Genomic DNA, 19,166 nt, shown 5'->3' on the forward strand with positions numbered 1-19,166 from the left:
GCTTTTTTGGCATTTATAACACAAGAGACCAGAAGACAGTGCCCCAGAAATTAGGCACACTCTATGTGGAAGAATCATGAGAAGTTATGGACCTGAGTCACACAGGATGAGACATTGACAAAGGCTATCATCATTTAATAAAGAGGCTTAATTGATTTAAGGAGACAGATGTGGAATGATAGAAACCATGATCTGTATGGCTGGAGAAAGTACCCTTCTTAATGAGGGCATAATTCCATAAAAGTATTAAAATATGAATTATCCATCTTTGTGTGTTGCAAACCAATAAATAAGTCCCCAAAGTGTATGTTAACAACAAATTTCTTATAGTTTGCTTATATTATAAAAATAAAATATAATTAAAGGGAAAAAATTAAAATATGGTTAAGAGAAAAGAGACCTAAAAGAGAATAGGAGACAACCTACTAAAAAAAAGAGGAAAAAAATGATCAACAGAAATTTCAGAAGGTTACAATAACCTTGTTTGTACTCTGCATTTGTAAGGAATACTGAGGAACAAAATGTAAAGTTTATTACATTATTCCTCCAAAATGATTGTCAATAGATATACTGTTCAAAATGTCTATTATGTAAAACATGCTGTTATCTGGTCTAAATTCTTAACAATTCAAATGTTGCCTTTCTCAAAATATGCACTGTAAACATAAGTCATGTCCTCAAAATGTGTGTGTGTGTTCAACCTTGTTTGCCAAAGAACACCATGCCATCAGAGAAATAATGACATGACTTGCACTTGACTTTATTTTGAGTGAGGGAGGGCTGTGCAGATCACCAGACTCACTTCTCCTCCAGAGCCATCTGAATCCAGTGACCAGACATTCATCAGGATGACTGGAGATGACCCAGGATGAGGTGATTGGGGTTAAGTGACTTGCCCAAGGTCACACAGCTAGTGAGTATCAAGTGTCTGAGGTGAGATTTGAACTCAGATTCTCCTGACTCCTGCACTGGTGCTCTATCCACTGTACCACCTAGCTGCCCCCTCAAAATATACATTTTAGATCAACTCTAAGTCTAGATTCTCAAATGAGTTATGCTAGAATTACTGTGAGGGTAAAATAACATGTAAAAAGGTTTTGAAAAGTTATAGGTGCTACAGAAACATAATGCAGTGAATGTTATCAATAAGAGTGAAGACAACTTAAAAGAAAGACAAAATACGATCTGAATCCCTAGTTTTATTTAACTCAATACAAAGAAATGAAGCACTTTTGTCACACTTGCAAAAGAAATGGTTAAACTGTTATGTTGGTTGGTTGGTTGTTGTCTTTCGTCTTCGAAGAGGACCAAAATGACATCACCATTGTAAAGTGAAATTTCAGTGTGTCCGACTGTGGCTGATCAGTCCAATATGAGCTCAGAATGCTCTACTACAGGTTGGGCACAGATAGTCCGTATGAATACTTGGGGTGGATATCCCAAATTTGCGCATCCTGCCGTTCCTTTGTGCTGTCTCAAATCTGCTTTGCTCAATGACCACAGTACCTTTTCTTATGTGGGCATGCCATGCTTAGCAGTCCTGTGCCAGTGTCTCCCATGTTACACAGTCAAATCCAAAGTTCTTGAGAGAGACCTTAAGAGTGTCTTGTATTGTTTCTTCTGGCCACCATGTGATCACCCGCCCCATGCAAGTTCTCCATAAAATAGGCTTTTTGGCAAGTGTACATCTTGCATTCGAACAACGTGGCCAGTCCATTGGAGTTGTGCTCTCTGAAGCATGGTTTGAATACTTGGCAGTTCAGCTCAAGCAAGGACTTCAGTGCCTGGTACCTTATCTTGCCAGGTGATCCTCAGAATCTTCATAAGACAGTTCAAATGGAAGCGATTCAGTTTTCTGGCATGGCGCTGGTAGACTGTCCATGTTTCACAAGCATATAACAGTGAGGTCAGCACAACGGATGTGTAGACCTTCATTTTGGTAGTCAGTCGAATACCTCTTCCCTCCCAAATCTTTCTTGAGAGCCTCCCAAACACTGAGCTAGCTCTGGCAATGCATGCGTTAACCTCATTGTCAATGTATACATCCCTGGAAAGTACACTACCAAGGTAAGTAGAACTTATCCACAGCATTCAAAACTTCTCCATTTGTTGTAACTGATGGTTTCACGTATAGATGGTGCGGCTGATGGAGCACCTGTGTTTTTTTGGTGTTAATTATCAGGCCAAAATTAACACAGGCAGCAGAAAACTGATCCATACCTTGTTGCATCTCAGCTTCAGAGGCTGCACTGAGTGCACAATCATCTTGCAAACAGAAAATCATGCACCAACACTCCCTCCACTTTGGTCTTGTAACCTTTTCAAATTGCAGAATTTACCATCAGTATGGTAGTTGACCTTGATGCTGTGTTTATCCTCATTGAAAGCATTTGTCAACATGGCTGAAAACATCATGCTAAAAAGCATGGGAGCAAGCACACAGCCCTATTTCACTCCATTGGTGACTGGGAAGGTATTAGAGCTTTGTCCATTATCCAGAACCTGGGCAAACATGCCATCATAAAATTGATGTACACATTGATGAACTTCTCAGGGCAACCAAATTTTGGCATAATTTTCAATAAGCCCTCATGACTAACAGTGTCAAAGGCCTTGGTCAGATCTACAAATGTTGTGTATAGACCTCTGGTCTGCTCCTGGCATTTCTCCTGGAGTTGTCGGGCAGCAAGCACCATATTTACTGTTCCTCGGCCCTTTCTAAAGCTACACTGGCTCTCAGGTATATGAACACATTCCAGGTGAAGGATCAGCCTATTAAGGAGGACTCTAGCAAGAATTTTGCCAGTAATGACTAAGAAAGAGATCCCCCTGAGACTGTTGCAGGACAATCTATTCCCTTTACCTTATAGAGATGGACAAAGGAGGCATCCTTGAACTCCTAGAGGATAACCTCCTCTTGCCATATAACCTGGAAAATTTCAGTCAGCTTTTGTATGAGCAATGGTCCTCTTAACTTGTAAATCTCAGCAGGAATAGAATCAGCACCAAGTGCTTTGCCATATGAAAGGAACCTAATGGCCCTCAAAATCTCTTCTTCAGCTGGTAGTTCAGCTAAGGAGGAATTGACTTCAACCTGAGGTAAATGGTCAATGGCCTCAGCATTGATTGATGATCAAAGGTTGGCAAATGAAAGCCAGCTTACTGAAGTTGGAACTGGATATACCTCTTTCTGGAGTGGGCACAGTGAAGGGGAGTGCTGTGAAGCTGGTGTGGGTTTTGTAATCAAAACTAATCTAATCAGCAAGCTGGTATGCCTGCCAAAAGGAGTGAATGACAGGTTCATGACAATGTGATTGCCACTCACAGGAAAACACCATGCCACCATCATCAGTGCCTATGCTCCCACCATGACAAACCCTGATGAAATCAAAGAAAAATTTTATGAAAACCTAGAGACCCTTATCGTCAATGTGCCAAAAGAGGACAAGCTTATAATTCTGGGTAACTTTAAAGCTAGAGTAGGTTCAGACTACCAGACTTGGCAAGGAGTCCTAGGGAGGAATGGAGCTGGAAACAGCAACACCAATGGTCATTTACTGCTTAAGACTTGTGCATCACATGACCTTCTCATCACCAACAACGTCACTGTCTTCCATTTACCTAAATGCAATAAAACTTCATCAATGCACCCTCACAGCAAACACTGGCATCTAATAGATTATGTGATTGTAAGGAGAAGAGACAGACAAGATGTGAGAGTGACAAAGACAATATGTGGTGAAGGGTGCTGGACTGATCATAGACTTATCCTTTCCAAGATAAATATTCACATTCATCAAAAGCACCGCCCCCAAGGCAAAAGGACTACCAGAAGAATTAATGTCAACGAATTAGAGCTCTTCTCTGAGCATGAACAGTTTGCTGCTGACTTGCAGGGAAAGTTGAGCCAACACACAACTGGCAACAGTGGAGCAGAAAAGGAGTAGGCAGCTTTCAGAGATTTGGTGGACAGCACTGCATTTGCTCATTTAGGTCAGAACAATCGCAAGCACCAAGACTGGTCTGATGAAAATGATGGGGAAATTCAGAAACTGCTAAATGAAAAACGAGAACTCCACAGGATTTACAGTAGGATAGTTCATCTATCTTTAAGAAGGCAGCATTTAATTCCATCAAAAGCAAAGTACAAGCAAAGCTTAGAGAGATGCAGGATTCCTGGCTTGGTAACAAGGCAGATGAAATTCAGTTTTATGTTGATGGTAACAATCCAAAGCACTTTTATGATTCTCTGAAAGCCATTTATGGACCAAAAACCTATCGTGCATCACAAATACTCAGCGCTGATGGAGCCACATTGATCAGTGATAAGGCTATGATCCTAGCGAGATGGGCTGAACACTTCCATAGTGTTCTCAACAGACTGTTATGTAGTAAGGTTAACATAATTTAGTGTGGCTCCTATAATTCAGTTCAATGGGCCTTTATTAAATACCTGTTATATGTTAGGCACTCCCATCCTATCCAAAAAAATCAAATAGTTCCTGATCTCAAGAAGTTTGCATTCTAATGGAAGGAGGGAAACACCATGAACACAGATAAATAAATACCAAATATGTACAAAGTAATTAGGAACGATAGGAAGAGAGGACTTAACAAGTAGTGGGACTAGGAAAGGCCTTCTGTGGGAAGTGGCATTTGAACCTAGCTTTAAAGAGAACGAGGGATTCCACGTAGCAAAGGTTAGGGAGGAAGAGCATTTTAAGCATAGGCAAAAGTCTGTGCCAGGGATGGGGAGCCTGCAGCCTCAAATAAAAAGATTTGTTCTATGAAGTTTGGATTCAGCCAAAGGGCTGCACTTGAGGAGCTAGAGGGCTACATGTGGCCTCGAGGCCGCAGATTCCCCACCCCTGGCCTGTGAAAAGGAATATAGGTAGGAAATGAAATACCATATAAAGGAAACTTAACATCAGCCAATTCATCTGGAACAGAGAGTGTAAGGGAGTGATGTAAAATCAGTCTGGAACAGCAATTATTTCTTAACCTATTTGGTGTCATGGACCTCTTTGGCAGTTTGGTGAAACCCATAGAATATTACCAAAAAATTAAAAAAACCCCAACAACTTCATGAACCCCCAGATTAAGACTATCTAGTCTAGAAAGATAGGCTGGAACCAAACTGTGAAAGGCTTAAAATACTGAACAGAGGAGATTGTCTTTTATCCTAGAGGTAACAGAGGACCACTGAAGCCTGAGAGTAGGAGTAACCCAATGAGAGCTGTGCTTGAGAAATATTAATTAATAACTGGGTACAAGATGTTTTGGAGAAGGAAGAGACTTGAGACAGAGATTAATTAGGAGACTAGGGATCAAACTAGAGTCTGTATATGTCAAGAAGGGATGGATGTAAAAGATATTCAAGTAGAATTATTAAGTCATGGCCACTGATTAGATGTGAGAAGGGTAGGGGTGAGAGGTTTGTCCACCTAGGTAGATTAAAACAATACAAAACAACAGTAAGAGTTTTAAGAAAAAGATAGAATTAAGGATGTTACAGTTCATATTTTTTTTAGTTTAAGCAGCACTCTTTGAAACATATTTGAAGTTCTCATAGCCAAGATTTCTAAGAAGCACGTGACTTCTTCCAGTTCTAATTTGCAATAGATATTTGTCTACTTTTACTCAAGATATTATTATACCTCAGAGGACCCCTAATCCTCACTGTCAGTGCTCCCCTCTTACAATGTATATCTTAGTCCTCCCACGTTTTCTCATCCTGTAGTAAGTTTCTTATCCAAAATGCTAGAGACCTTCCAGCATTTCAGGAATAGTTAAGTATAGCATTTGGGCTATTGATGTGTTATCCTTCACTCTATCCTGAATTATTCTACAAAAGTCCAACTCTGATTTCTCTTTATGGCATGGAGGCTACCCTGAGTTCTTGAAGAATATGCCATTTGAGCACTGTATCTGGCAGCTTTTACAAAGCTAAAAAGGCTTCTAGAATGGTCCTGGTGTTAAGGACCAGCCCTGCTATGTATAGAGAAGCTCATCATCAGTAGGTTAGCCACTAGATGACAAAATATTCAGCTACAACAACCCATTAAAACAAAAAATGCAAAAATGTTCTTAGTACTATACGCCCCCTTTCCACTTCGTCAGTGATGAAAAAGGGACAAAAGGTGATAAGTTTTAAGAAGGCTGTGATAAGTTTTAAGAAGACTCTAGAAATCTGAATTTGTTTATATTCTAAATGGGAGACTCTCATCTAATGACCAAGGTATGGACATACCAGACCTACACTACAACAACACTGACATTTTTGCCATAAAGGAAATCAGAAAACATAAAGAACTTGCAGTCAAATGGAAGATGGCTCAAAAGATATTTTTTGTTTTTTTTCTTTAGTTGTTTTCTTCAGTTACGTCCAACTGTTTGTGACCTCATTTGGGATTTTCTTAGACAAATACCAGATTCCTTCTCCAGTGTGTCCCCATTTTACAGAAGAGGAACTAAGGCAAATAGAGGTTAAGTGACTTGCCCAGGGTCACACAGCTAGTACATGTCTGAGGATGGATCTTCCTGATTCATAGCCCAGTACTCTATACACTTTGACACCTATCTGCCTCAAAAGTTCTTAGGGAAAAGGCAAATAAAGGAGTCATAGGATCACAGATGTAGAATTAAAAGGGACCTCAAAGGTCATCTAGTTCAATGACTTTATGTTACAGATGAGGAGAAAGAGGGACAGCTAAGTGGTACAGTGAATAGAGCACTGGGCCTGGAGTCAGGAAGATCTAAATTTAAATCTGGCCTCAGACATTTACAAGCTGTGTGATCCTGGGCAAGTCACTCAACCCCTATTTGCCTCAGTTCCTTATTTGTAAAATGGGGACACCTTGAAGAAAGAAATGGCAAATCACTCTAGCCTTTGTCAAGAAAGGATGGGACACAAATGAACAAGAATAAGGTACAGATAAGGAGGCTCAGAGAAATTAAGTGACTTACTAAAAGTCATAAAGATCATAATGTCCCAGATGAGATTTGAACTTAGGTCCTTTAAATCTAGAATAAAGTGCTCTTTCCTTTGAACCAGAGTGGATCCATTATTCAACCAAAGGCAACAATACATATCATTTCCTAGAATGTGTGGTCATCTTGCTTTGCAGTGTTTATGATAAAGAACTGTACATAGCCTTTAATCCAGCAGTACTCATGATGAAGGATAACTAAAAAGGACACCATGAAGATAACTTTGTAACATATGTCCTAAGATATGTCCTAATGTGTTACAAAAGATGAAGTGATAGAGAGCTTTTTCAAAGAACACAAAAAGAGCCTTCAAACCAAGTCAACATATACACTGATAACTTAAGGCAAAAGTAGGCATGGGGAGTCCAATGAAAAGCAAAATGGAAAATGAGTTGCTGAGAAGCACAAAAATGCTCAAAACTACTTAGAAGCCTCCTAGCTATATTTGTGATAATTTACTAAATGCAAGAGGCAAGCTATTTGGTAGAGTGGATAGAGTATTGGGCTTCGAGTCAGGAAGATGTTTTCAAATCCAGCCTCAGAAACTTCCTAGCTGTGTGATCTTGGGCAAGTCATTTAACCTGTCTGCTACTTGAGAAAGAAATGGCAAACCACTCGAGTATCTTTGCTAAAAAAAACTCCATGGAGAGAGGTCCTCGGCATCACAAAGAGTATGACACAACTAACTAACAACTGAACAAAAAAAAGGTTTCTTGGCTGGAGTTATCAGTTAAAACTTCTAATTTGTCCTCAAATGAGTAACAACCTAATGCCTCCAAATAAGGAAACAATATAACCAAATTATGGAACCTTATACCGACAAACTACTAAATAGCTGTTAAAAAGGAAAACTATGTAGACTATGTCTATATGCGGAAATGTATATGTGAAATAATTTCAAATGGAAGACTGACAACACCATGGGAATACGCTTTATAACAAAAACCCTGAATTAGTAATCTAGCGAACTAGATTCTAATGCTAGTGCTATCACTCAGTTATGTCATGTTGTGCAAACTACCTCTCTGAGCATCAGTTTCTACAGTTCTAAAATGAGGGGAACTGACTGACTAATCTCAAAGGTTATTTTTAGTTCTATGATCTCTGTCACTGTGGCATTAAAAACAAATATTAAACACATATTGTAACTATGTAAAAACATAGTGTGGGAGTAGAGTCATGTATAGAGTGGTCAATTTCATGTTCAGAGAACTTGGATTTCAATTTCAGCTCTGCTTACTGTATTCATGACCCTGGGCAAATTACTTAAACTCTCTGGACCAGTTTCTTCATTTGTAAATGACAGTTCTAGACCAGATAAGACTTAGATCTCTTCCATTCTAAATCTAAGATCCTATGTAAATATGTTAACAAATATCTGAATAAAATTTGAAGTGCTGTGAAGTCTATTAATTTTGGGGATTTTTTAGGGGGTATAACTCTGCTTCAGCTCATAATGAAAAAGTGTATTTAAAATTTTCCTTTACTCATGCAAATTAAAACATTTTTTAGAAACAAAAATGAACTCAAATATTGGTCACATTTTTACAGGGGCTTCAATTGATTAAGATCTGTAATTTTCTGAATGAAGAAATCAAATAGCTGAGGCATCTACAGAAAATGAGGAAGCTTAACTACTTGCTAACCTATTTGTGAAGTTGTGGACACACACAAAAAAAATGAAGTTAGGCTAGTGCTTAAAGATTTGTAATCTGCAAACTACAAGTTTTCCACTTTGCAAGCTTTTAAAAACACTTACCTTTACTCTTCTCCGTTTCTTTTCCTTTTCTTCCCCTGGGACCTGCTTTTCTCCTTTCTTTCTCTTTTTTCTCTTTCTGTCTTTATGTTTCTCATGATCCGTTTTGTCATCAAAGAGGCTTGAATCATGTCCTGAGCTGCCTGTGGAGAGCTCTGTGACTTCGTTTCCTCCTACTTTCAGTACTAACTTCAAAGGTTTTTCCACATACTCTTAAAAAGAAAAAAAGGAATGGAACAAGATTAAAACTCCAAGCCTCTAAAGAATTAAACCAGATGCATTAAAAATATCATTTGGGGGTACTGTGCCATTCTTCTAGGCATCAGTCTGATGGAGTCTAAGGCTTATGCAGTTTGATATCCATGTTAAGCTAATTTCTAGACATCACAGGACACAGAGACATGATTAAAATTATTTTATTAACAACATAGAAAACGATCACTGAATCAAGTGCATGTCGACAAAATGAACAAGTCTTTCTCAAATCTAAGTCTTCAACCACTTGCTAATACTTTGGTTTGTCTCTGGGGAAAGGAAAACATTCAGCACCAATTCACTAACACCAATAAAACCTGGCTATCATTTTTGAGATTATTCTACTAAATTCAAAAATATTCACCAAAGTGCAATAGTTACAGAAGCATAATGAGAAGGGCAAAGGGTTTGGAGCAAGAAGAGCTGGGCTACAGGCCTGGCTCTGCTGGCTGTGTGAATGTGGATGGACAAGTCACTCCACCTCTCAAGGCCTCAGTTTCCTCTTCTGTAAAAGAGGGATAACCGTACCTCTGAGAGCTGCCCTGCGGAGTTATGTTACAAAACACAGAGGCACATGACCAGTAATTATTAGGATTACCCCAGCCACATCCCGGCCCAGTTCTCAGAAACCAAAACCCACTCTTGTAGTTCCATGCCTTCCCACGTTCCCACCCCTTCTCCCTCCACTCCGAGCCACCTAGTCAGGTTCATCCCCATCTCCCAAAGGCTAATCGATATCCTTTCTGACCCCAACTCTACTCAGTTCAACGTTTATTAAGTAACTTGTCCAGGTTTGCTAGGAGCTGGCGGGTGGGACGGGGGTGGGGCCAGCAGCAGCTCCGGCTCTTTCGCTCCCCGGGGAAGCCCCCTCCCCGGCCGTGGCCCGCCCCCTTCGCCGCCTCCCCCCGGGCCCCGTCCGGGCAGACCCTGCGGCCCGAAGCTCTCCTCGGGCCCCTCGCCGTCCTCAAATTCAATTCTACTCTGTCCGACAAGCGCTTCTGAAGCACCTCCGAGGGGCCGGACGCTGGGGACGTCGGCCAGAAGGAACCGGGCCTGCCCTCGAGGAGCTTCCAGTCCTTTCCCGCCGGCGTCTCCTCGGGCCCGGCTCCCGCCTTCGGGCTCTAGCCCCCGCGGTCCCCCAGTCTCCTCTGCCTCTCGGGGCGCCTCAGGTCCCTCCCCGGCCCTCCTCGGTTTCCCGCCCGGGCCCTTCGGGGCCCGCGGCCGCGGCCGGGCCGCTCACCCTCATAGAGGTGCTTGTCTGACTTGTGCTTCTTGTGCTTCTTGCCCATGTCGGCCCGGGCCCCGGTGCCCGCCCCCCGCGCCAGGCCCAGGCCGCAGCGCTTCCGGCCCGGGGAGCGAAGCCCCGGAGCCGGAGGGAACGAGGGAGGGACGGAGGGAGAGCGAGCGAAAGAGCGAGCGAGGGCGAGGCCGGAGACCCGGAGGAGCCAGCGAGACGACGAGCGAGGAGAGCCGGCGAGCTGGGGCAGAGAGGAAGGGCCTGCCCAGAGTGCTGGGACTCGGGGCGCCGCGTCACATCGCCCTCTCGCGGCCGGAGGTCGCGCTGCAGCCTGCCTGTCCTCACGTCAGACAAGCGGACGCAGCTAGGTTTGTATGGGCAGAAAAACGAGAGAGGATGCTTCCTTGGAAGGGGCAACCCTAACAGGCAGAAAAACTACGGGAAAAAGAAGGGGCTAGAGAGAGAGGGAAAGGAAAATGAGGGACGTAGAGAAAAGGATCAGGGAGGGAGAGGGACACATACAGGGATTGTTTTCTTTGTAGCTTGGGCCAGTCCTTTAACTTTGGGTGACTTCAATTTCCTCTTCTAAAAATGAAGATGAATAAGAGGTCACTTGCAGCTCTAAATGGATAACAGGAAGCTTGGCATGATGGCAAGAGCCCTTGCCAAGGTATAAGGAAAACCCAGACTCACTCCTAGCCCCTGTTGTATACTGGCTGTGTGACCCTGAGCAAATCATTTGATCTCTAGTGCCCTAGACCACTCTCGAAGACTAAACGTTTCAGAATGGTTGCATATCTACACTGGTAGAGATCCTCAGTGGGAATTCCTTACACAGAAGTGATCATTCAGTCAGTACATTTTTATTAAGCACCTTCTATGTGCTAGGCACTGTGCTAAGCACTGGAGATTCAAAGGAAAGCAAAAAGCAGACCCTCCTCACAAGGATCTCACAGGGTAATGGGAGAGACAACATGAAAACAACTATGTACAGACAAGATAAATACAGGATATGCTGGAGATAATCAACAGAGGGAAGTATCAAGATCTGGACCAAAGCCAACAAATGAAATCCTTTAAGGAAGAAGAAATAAGCCCCGGAAAATAATTGTTCTCTTTCTAGGTACCATTTTCTCATGTGATTTGTATTTCAGCCAAATCAACTTGGTCTCAGAGATTATCATTGTCACCTGATAGATCGTTTGGTCTGGAAGGAGCCTTAGAGATCTCCTAGTCAGATCCCTTTATTTTATTGATAAGTGCACTGAGGCCCAGGGAAGGAAGATGAATTGCTGAGCTACTTAGGGTCAGGTCTTGATCAGAATCCAGGTATCCTGAATGCTTCACATGTGCTCCATCATTTGGATCTAACACTGACAGCGTGAGGAAGGCAAGGCAGTTACTGTTATTTCTGTGCAATTCAGACTAAGCTCTTTATGATAGTTGCTTGTTTTATCCCTAAGCCTCCCTATTTTGTCTTGGCTTTGAAGATTGAGGAACCCATGCAAGAGGAGTGAAGAGATTTGCTCAGGGTCATACAGTAAAATAGGCAGCTAGATAGCGTAGTGGATAGAGTGCTGGATTTATTGTCAGGAAGATCTGGATTCAAATTCTGCTTCAGACACTTATCAGCTGTGTGATCCTGGCATGACATTTAGATTCACTTTCCTTATCTGTAAAATGGGAATAATAAAAATGGGAAAAATAATGGGAATAATATTATTTGATCCTACTTCAAGGATCAAATGAGATGACATATGTAAAGGACTTTGCAAACTTTAAAGTACTTTACAAGTGCCTGCTTTCAGAGGTAGAATTAAGATTTGAATTCAATTCTCCTGACACTCAGACCAGTCCCTTTCCACTTAGACCCCACAACCTGTAAAATGCCCTGATTTTTACCTTTTACGTATTCATATTGTTCTGCTTATCATCGATAATGCTGCTGCTTCGTCTCCTCTTTCTGCTACTACTGATTAATTACATATATATGGCACTTCTCAGTCCAGTTTATATCCATTATCTCACTTGATCTTCATAAAACCCCATGGAGGAGGCAAGGCAGGAGCTATTTACTCTCATTTTTCAGCTATGGAAGCTCAGGCATAGACAAGTGAAAAGACTTGTGAGAGATTACATAGCAAGTTAACAGTAATGCTGTTATTAGTGTCCAATATGACCAAATTGTGGTGTTGAGTTTTTTGATCTTTAGGTTTCAGAGAGACTCACCAAGGGACTGGGGTCTGTTGAGCTGACCTTAAGGAGTTGTCACCAATATTACCATCCCTTCCTAGGCTCTGGTAAAAGAGGATGCAGGAGAAGATTGTTATGGGGTAGCATGTCCTTCAGTTATGTTTCCATAGCAACCTAGAGATGTAACCTAGGAGGAGCATTTGGGTTCAGGAAAAGAGGCCTCTGTTTGTTGGCTTTTATAGAAAAGAAGGGAAAAATTCCAATGAAATCTAGTTTATTTTTCTTCTTCATTAATTTCTCATTGAAGAAACACATGGGGGGAAAATAGTTCTCAGAAGGTTTACATTTGGTAGTGAGAATTTCTCAGGTTTATGCACATGTTTCTTGGGATTCCAGGGGTAGGGAGGAGAAGACTGAGTAGCTGGTCAGCTTCAGGCAGTTGTAAACCAGAACCTGGCGGTGGGGAGGAAGGGAGGGTACTAGGTGAAGAGCAGGTTGAGGATGGTCACCCCAAAGGAGGGGATCGATACTCCCTAGAGAGGAATATAAGGCAGATTTTATGAGGCTTTAATAATTATCCTTCTGTACTTTACCACACAACACTGAAATGAGTTCCAGTTATGTACCAAAATATTTTACTGGGACCAAAGATATCTGTAAGACTGAGCTAGGCTATCCTTTTTGATTTGTGGAAAAAATCCAAAGTCATAATTGTTCTTCACACCTCTTAAGGGAGTAGTCCAATAGCGAGAGAGGATACTTGAGTCTGCAATGGCCCAAGTTTATAACTATAAAATTGGCAAAGTTTGTCCTTGGCATTTATCCCAGAGGAGTAACCTTTCCTCTCCTCCATGTCTCAGGACTGTCATGGTATCAAGAAACTTCCTGGTGTAAATTTGAATGATCTCACTAATTAATTTACATTGAGGGCTCAAGGACTTAACGTATAACCCTTCCTAGGGGTACTTATATTTCATGGGATCAGATACCTAGACCTGTAAGGGACGTTAGAGATCATCTAGTCCAGCACTCAGATAAATGAGGGAACTGACGCCCAGAAAGATTAAACAATTTGTTCAGGGTCACCCAGGACCTCTGGTTCTGTGACTGCAAGAAAGACTTTAGCACTCTTTCTACTGTACCACACTGCCTCCCCAGGAGAGCATCGCCAAAAGAATGATTTTTGAATATCAGAACTTCAGGTACTATAGTACCTGGAATGGGGTAGGATATATGAATTCAGAAATAATCCTCTTCAAATGCTCAGGCTTTCTAATGTGCATATTGCCCTGGGATGGGGATGATTAATTTTTTTGGCTTGGCTAATGGTTTTCTTCCCCAAAATTAAATTTTATGTTCAGTTCCAAATTCTCTCCCTCTCTCTCCCCCACCTCTAGCCATGGAGAAGGTGAGAAAAACAAAGACCATTACAAATATATATAAGCATGTAAATCAAATTTTCTTTATTAGTCATGTTGAAAGAAAGAAGGAAAGAAAAATAGAAAGAGGGAGGGAAGGAAAAAAGGAGGGAGGAAGGAAAGGAAGAAGGAAGGAAGGAGGGAAGGATGGGAAAGGAGAAAGAAAGGGAAAAGGAAGAAAGGAAGAAGAAAAGGAAAAAAGACAGAAGGAAGAAAGTAAAAAAGGCCGAAAATATACTTCAGTCTCCACTCTGAGTATATCACTTCTATATTTGGAAATAGACAGTGCGTGTCATCTTGAGTCCTTTGGAACTATATTAGGTCATTATGTTCATCAGAGTTACTAAGTCTTTCAGAGTAGATTGTCCTTCACATTGTTATTGTACAAATTGTTCTCTTGGTTCTGCTTATTCTACTCTGTATCCATTTGTACAAGTCTTCTCAGGTTTTTCTGAAACTATCTATCACCTTTGTCATTTCTTTTAGCGTGACAGTATTCCATCATTTATATACCACAACTTAGCCATTCATGTGAGGATAATTGAGGAAGAAGGAACCAGTGACCTTTTTCTTGTGTGGAGCCTCCTCTGGGATTCATCTCAGGGAAAGTTAATCCATCACAGCTGCTAAACTGATATTCATAAAGCATAGATCTAGTCGTGTCCCTCTTCCTATTCAAAAAACTCAGTGGCTCCCTAATGCCTCAAGGATAAAACAGAAATTCTTCTGTTTATCTGTCTTCAACCTACCATTCCAGGTAGATCTCCTTCATACTCTCTACCTTCCAGACAACCTGGCTTACTTTCTGTTCCTCATAAAATGGGATGGGCTGGCAATTGTTTAACAGTTGACATTGTAAAAAAAAAAAGTGCACTATATGCTTTTGAGTTTAATCTGAACCATTAACATTTCCTCCATCACTTTATTATTAAGTCTGGGCAATCAACAAAATAATAGATCAGATCCTGATCTGTAGTGATATCTGATTTCTCATATAGAAATGCTTGCACCAAAAGTGAAATAATCAGCTGTAAGCAGGCTCTAGCACACCCTCTAAGAAATTTCATCTCCCTTTTGTGTGCCTGTATAGATTATCACCCATGTCTGGAATGCACTCCCTCTTCATAACTCTATCTCTTAGAATTCCTAGGTTCCTTCCAAAGTTTAGCTGAAGCACTGCCTCTTCTATGAGACTTTGATTAATCCCCTAGCTGCTAGTGTTTCATAAAAAAACCCCAAAGTCTAGTGTTTATTTTGTGTAAACTTAAATATGTATGTGTTCTCTCTCCAGATTGCATTTAAGTTCCTTGGGGCATGGATGATTTCATTGGACCATTGTATCTTGGTGCCTAGTTGAATAATAAGTGCTTGTTGCTTGCTGGGTTGATGAGAGCAGGGGTTCTTAGCTGTTTTTATGTGTCAGAGGCCTCTTATGACAGTCTAGTGAAGCCTATGGACCCTTCCTCTGAATAATGTTTTTAAAAGCATAAGATAAAATATATAAGATTACAAAGGAAACCAATTACACTGAAATGCAGTTATCAAAATATTCTAAAGTATTTAATATCAAAATATTTTAAAAGTCTAAGGACCCAAGGTTAAGAAGACTTGAGCTAGATGGAACAAGTAAACTTGGTTCTGGTCACTGATCAGAGCTGCCCTGGCACCACCACATACTCCAGAGGTCTGGATCCTTCTAACCTTTTTAGATCTTTTGGTTTTATAGCTCTAGAGCTGGGGAAGACCTCAGGGATGATTTAGTCTGATCCCCTCATTTTTAAATGTCCAAACTGAGTCACATGGAGGTTAAATGAGTTGCCTAACATCACACAGGAAGTATCAAAAGTGAGATTTGAACCCACGGCTAGAATGAGTTTAATTCCTGCACTGTGGTCATGAGGTGGTACAAAGGTCTGATACTTTTTAGATTTGGATAAGAGGATGGATTGGTGGGCAAGAGCCTTGAGTTCTAGTATCTGCTTTGCCACTAATTTACTATGTAACTTTGGAAGAGTCACCTTGTATCTCATTGTATGTAAGAGAAGGCATTTGGACAAGATTTCTAAGGACTCTTTGAATACTAAAGTCTGGTGGTGTCAAACTCAAATAGAAACAAATCCCTGTGGACCACAGATTAACATTGAAAACCACAAATTAACATTATCTATGTTGTGTTGTATTTTTATTTATTTTATTAAACATTGCTCCATTCCACTTTAATTTGATTCAGCTATGCTTGGGAGTTTGGTGAGCAATGATGAGTTTGATACCTCTGCTCTAAAGTTCAGTGATTCTGTGATTTTTCTCTTTTCTGTGTTGCAAGTTGTTGGTAACTGACTGTGTCTAGGAGATATATAAGTGCTAGAGCCAGCACAGAAAAAGATTAGGCCACTTGGTGGTGTGATATGCCCAGGGAAAGTCTCTGTGACATGTTCAACGGAGTCCTGGCAATGATATTTAGATGGGGAGCCAAGACACCTCACCTTTATGCCCAGCTGGTCTGACAAGAAGGTGAAGAGAGTCTCTAACTCCATGGTATTGTGAGGTTTGTTTGTTTATTTGTTTGAACAAAGGGAGCAGAAGGCAGAGGAAGACAGCTATGATGTACTTTTGTGTGTTAGACTAAGGTGCCGTGTCATTCCCTGTCTAGGGGGACTGTGTCTTCCTGCATCAGAAAGTGCTGCTGTCCACGATGTTTGGACAACCATCCCACTAAGCTAGTTCTCTGATTCTCTGACCTAGAGCATGATATGTGGATGCCTCTGTAAAGAGACAAGGGGAAATAACATGGGCCTGGCAGCTTGAACAATGCTCTTGTCCCATTCCAGTTTGATGGGGAGACAGAAGAAAACCACTCACGAAACAGTTAGAATACAGACAAGAGGCAACATAAAATTTTATGTGATTTTTAATCAAAATTCCTTTTGTCTGTCCTATGCATTCTTTTTAAAGAGGTTTTCACATCCAGGTTTTTATTTTATCCTCACATACCCCCTTCCAGGTAGAAAGGGAAGGAAGTTTGATCCCCATTTAACAAACAGAACTAATGAGGCTCCAAAAGATTAAATAAGTAGCCCAAGGTCATCAGGGTCAAAAGCCAGGATGAGAAACCAAAGTTTCTGGAATCATAATCCATGTCAGTCATTCAACAAAAGTACATTAGTGTTTATACTGTGTGCTTTTATTACTCAGTCCTTTCGGTAATGTCCAAGTCTTTGTGACCCCACTTGGGTTTTCTTGGCAAAGATACTAGAGTGGTTTGCCATTTCCTTCTCCAGTTCATTTTACAGATGAGGAAACTGAGGCAAATGAAGTTAAGTGACTTGCCCAGGCCATATTTGAACTCATGAAGGTGAGTCTTCCTGACTCCAGGCTCTATCCACTGAACCATCTGTATGCTAGGAGATGTGCTAATCACTTGGGTCAACAATAAAACACAAAAAACACTTCCTGCCTTCAAGAAGTGTGTATTCTAATAGGGGAAAGCTAACTAGGTACATACAAGACATATAGAAAATAGGTGGAAAGGAAGTTGTGAGGGGAAGGTACTAGTAGTTCAGGGGACAGAGAAAGAACTGCTGTGGAAGGTTAGATTTGAGCTGAGGGAAGTCAGGAAGTGGAAGTGAGGGAGCAGTCAGAGCAAATCTCAGAGATGGGAGATGAAGTGTCTTCGTTTCAGGAATGGCAAATAGGCCAGTGTGGTTACATCACAGGGTATATGAATTGGGGTGAAGGGAAAAGGGAAGAGAATGAGCTCTTGTATGTGCTGGGCACCATGCTAAGTGCTTTACAAATATGATCTCATTTGAACTTCATAACAACCCTTTGAGGTAATTGCTGCGATTGTCCCTTATTTTACAATTGAGGAAACTGAGACAAACAGAGGTTGCTTGTGGTCACATAGAATCCGATGCTGGATTTGAACTCAGCCCAGCCTTTGTCTACTACTTTATGTACTACTATGCCATCTAGTAACCAGGGGAGTAAATTTTAATAAAATTAGAATGGTCAGAAGGAATCATGTTATAAGGAAATTAAATTCCAAATAGACAACTTTTTATTTGAGGGGTAATATGGTCATAGTAGTACTTTAGAAAAGTCACAGAGAAGAGAAACCATCTAGGATGAGATGATCAGTGGTGTTAAATGTGGCAGAGAGATCAAAAAGGTGAGGATTGAGAAAATGAGGATTGTCAATTAATTACATTTGCCATTGTAAACTTTGGAAAGGGTGATTTTAGTTAAATGATGAGCCAGATTGTGGAGAGTTTAGAAGAGGCCGAGGGTAGAGGAAGTGGTGCCACTGAGTGTAGATAGATTTCTGAAGGAGTTTAGCCAGGAAGGAGAAGAGAGATATAGGATGACAGCTGGAAAGGTAGGATCAAAGTGTTTTGTTTTGTTTTGAGAATTGGGGAGATAGACATGTTTGTAGCCAGCAGGGAAGGAGCCAGTAGATTGAGAGAAACTGAAGATAAGAAAAGGAGGTTGATAGTGGGGGAAGATTGGGAAAGGATGATATTGACAAGGGTTAGCCTTAGCAAGGAGAAAGGTCACTTCTTCATCCGAGTCCAGAATGAAGGAGAATATGTTGGGGGAAAGGGTCTGTCTGAATGATGCTAGATGAGGAATAAAGGGCCATCTCTGGGCTAATAGCCACAATTTTCCTTTCCCCAAAGCTGCATTTGAATGGCAGAGCTTAATTGGGACTCCCCAGTTAAGAAGGTCACACCAAGTACTTAATTTAGGCACAAAGAAAGGGGAGTGGTATAATGGAAAGAGCCCTTATTATGAAGTCAGTGTCTGTGTGACCATAGGAAAATTATTTACTTCTCAGCTTTGGTTTTCTCATTTTAAAGACAAAGTAATTGAACTTGATTATCTCTAAGAGGCCATTTACCTCTAAATTTTATGAAACTCAACTTTAATGGTTTTCACTGGTGACATGGGTAGAGAGTAAGAAAACAAATAGTGTGTAAGGAAATCTTTTTCTCTTCTACCCTCCTAGTAGTTCTTCTTGAGAGTCATCATATGAAGATTATTTCCCCAAAGACTTGTACTTGGGTTCAAAAGATCAATGTCATAAATATGAAATTGTTAGACTATTGTAGAAAAGTTCCTATGAAGATCTGATGATTTTAATGGATTGTAAGCTCAGTATCGGGGCAACTAGGTAGCATAGTTGATAGAGCAACAGACCTAGAGTCTGGAGGACGTGAGTTCAAATTTAGCCTCTGACACTTACTAGCTATGTGACCCTGGAAAAATCACTTAACCCTATTTGCCTCAGTTTTCTCATCTGTAAAATGAGCGAGAGAAG

The 19,166-nt window shown here is 41.0% G+C and overlaps 1 protein-coding gene across 2 annotated transcripts in view; it reads right to left on the reverse strand.

Annotated features, from left to right (window-relative positions):
- Positions 1-10,505, reverse strand: part of BRD7 (bromodomain containing 7) — a 45,790-nt gene extending 35,285 nt beyond the window's left edge. Inside the window, exons 1-2 of one of the 2 annotated variants that reach the window (XM_072632177.1) lie at positions 10,242-10,505; positions 8,750-8,958 (exon numbers count right to left, since the gene is read on the reverse strand). In XM_072632177.1, coding sequence (XP_072488278.1) covers positions 8,750-8,958; positions 10,242-10,290 — 258 coding nt within the window. In that variant the 5' untranslated portion in view covers positions 10,291-10,505. The remainder of the gene's footprint in view (positions 1-8,749; positions 8,959-10,241) is intronic. The other variant, XM_072632176.1, reaches the window with a different exon arrangement.
- Positions 10,506-19,166: the final 8,661 nt, after the last annotated feature.

This window comes from Notamacropus eugenii, chromosome 1 (assembly GCF_028372415.1).
Source record: "Notamacropus eugenii isolate mMacEug1 chromosome 1, mMacEug1.pri_v2, whole genome shotgun sequence".
NCBI classification, from domain to species: domain Eukaryota; kingdom Metazoa; phylum Chordata; class Mammalia; order Diprotodontia; family Macropodidae; genus Notamacropus; species Notamacropus eugenii.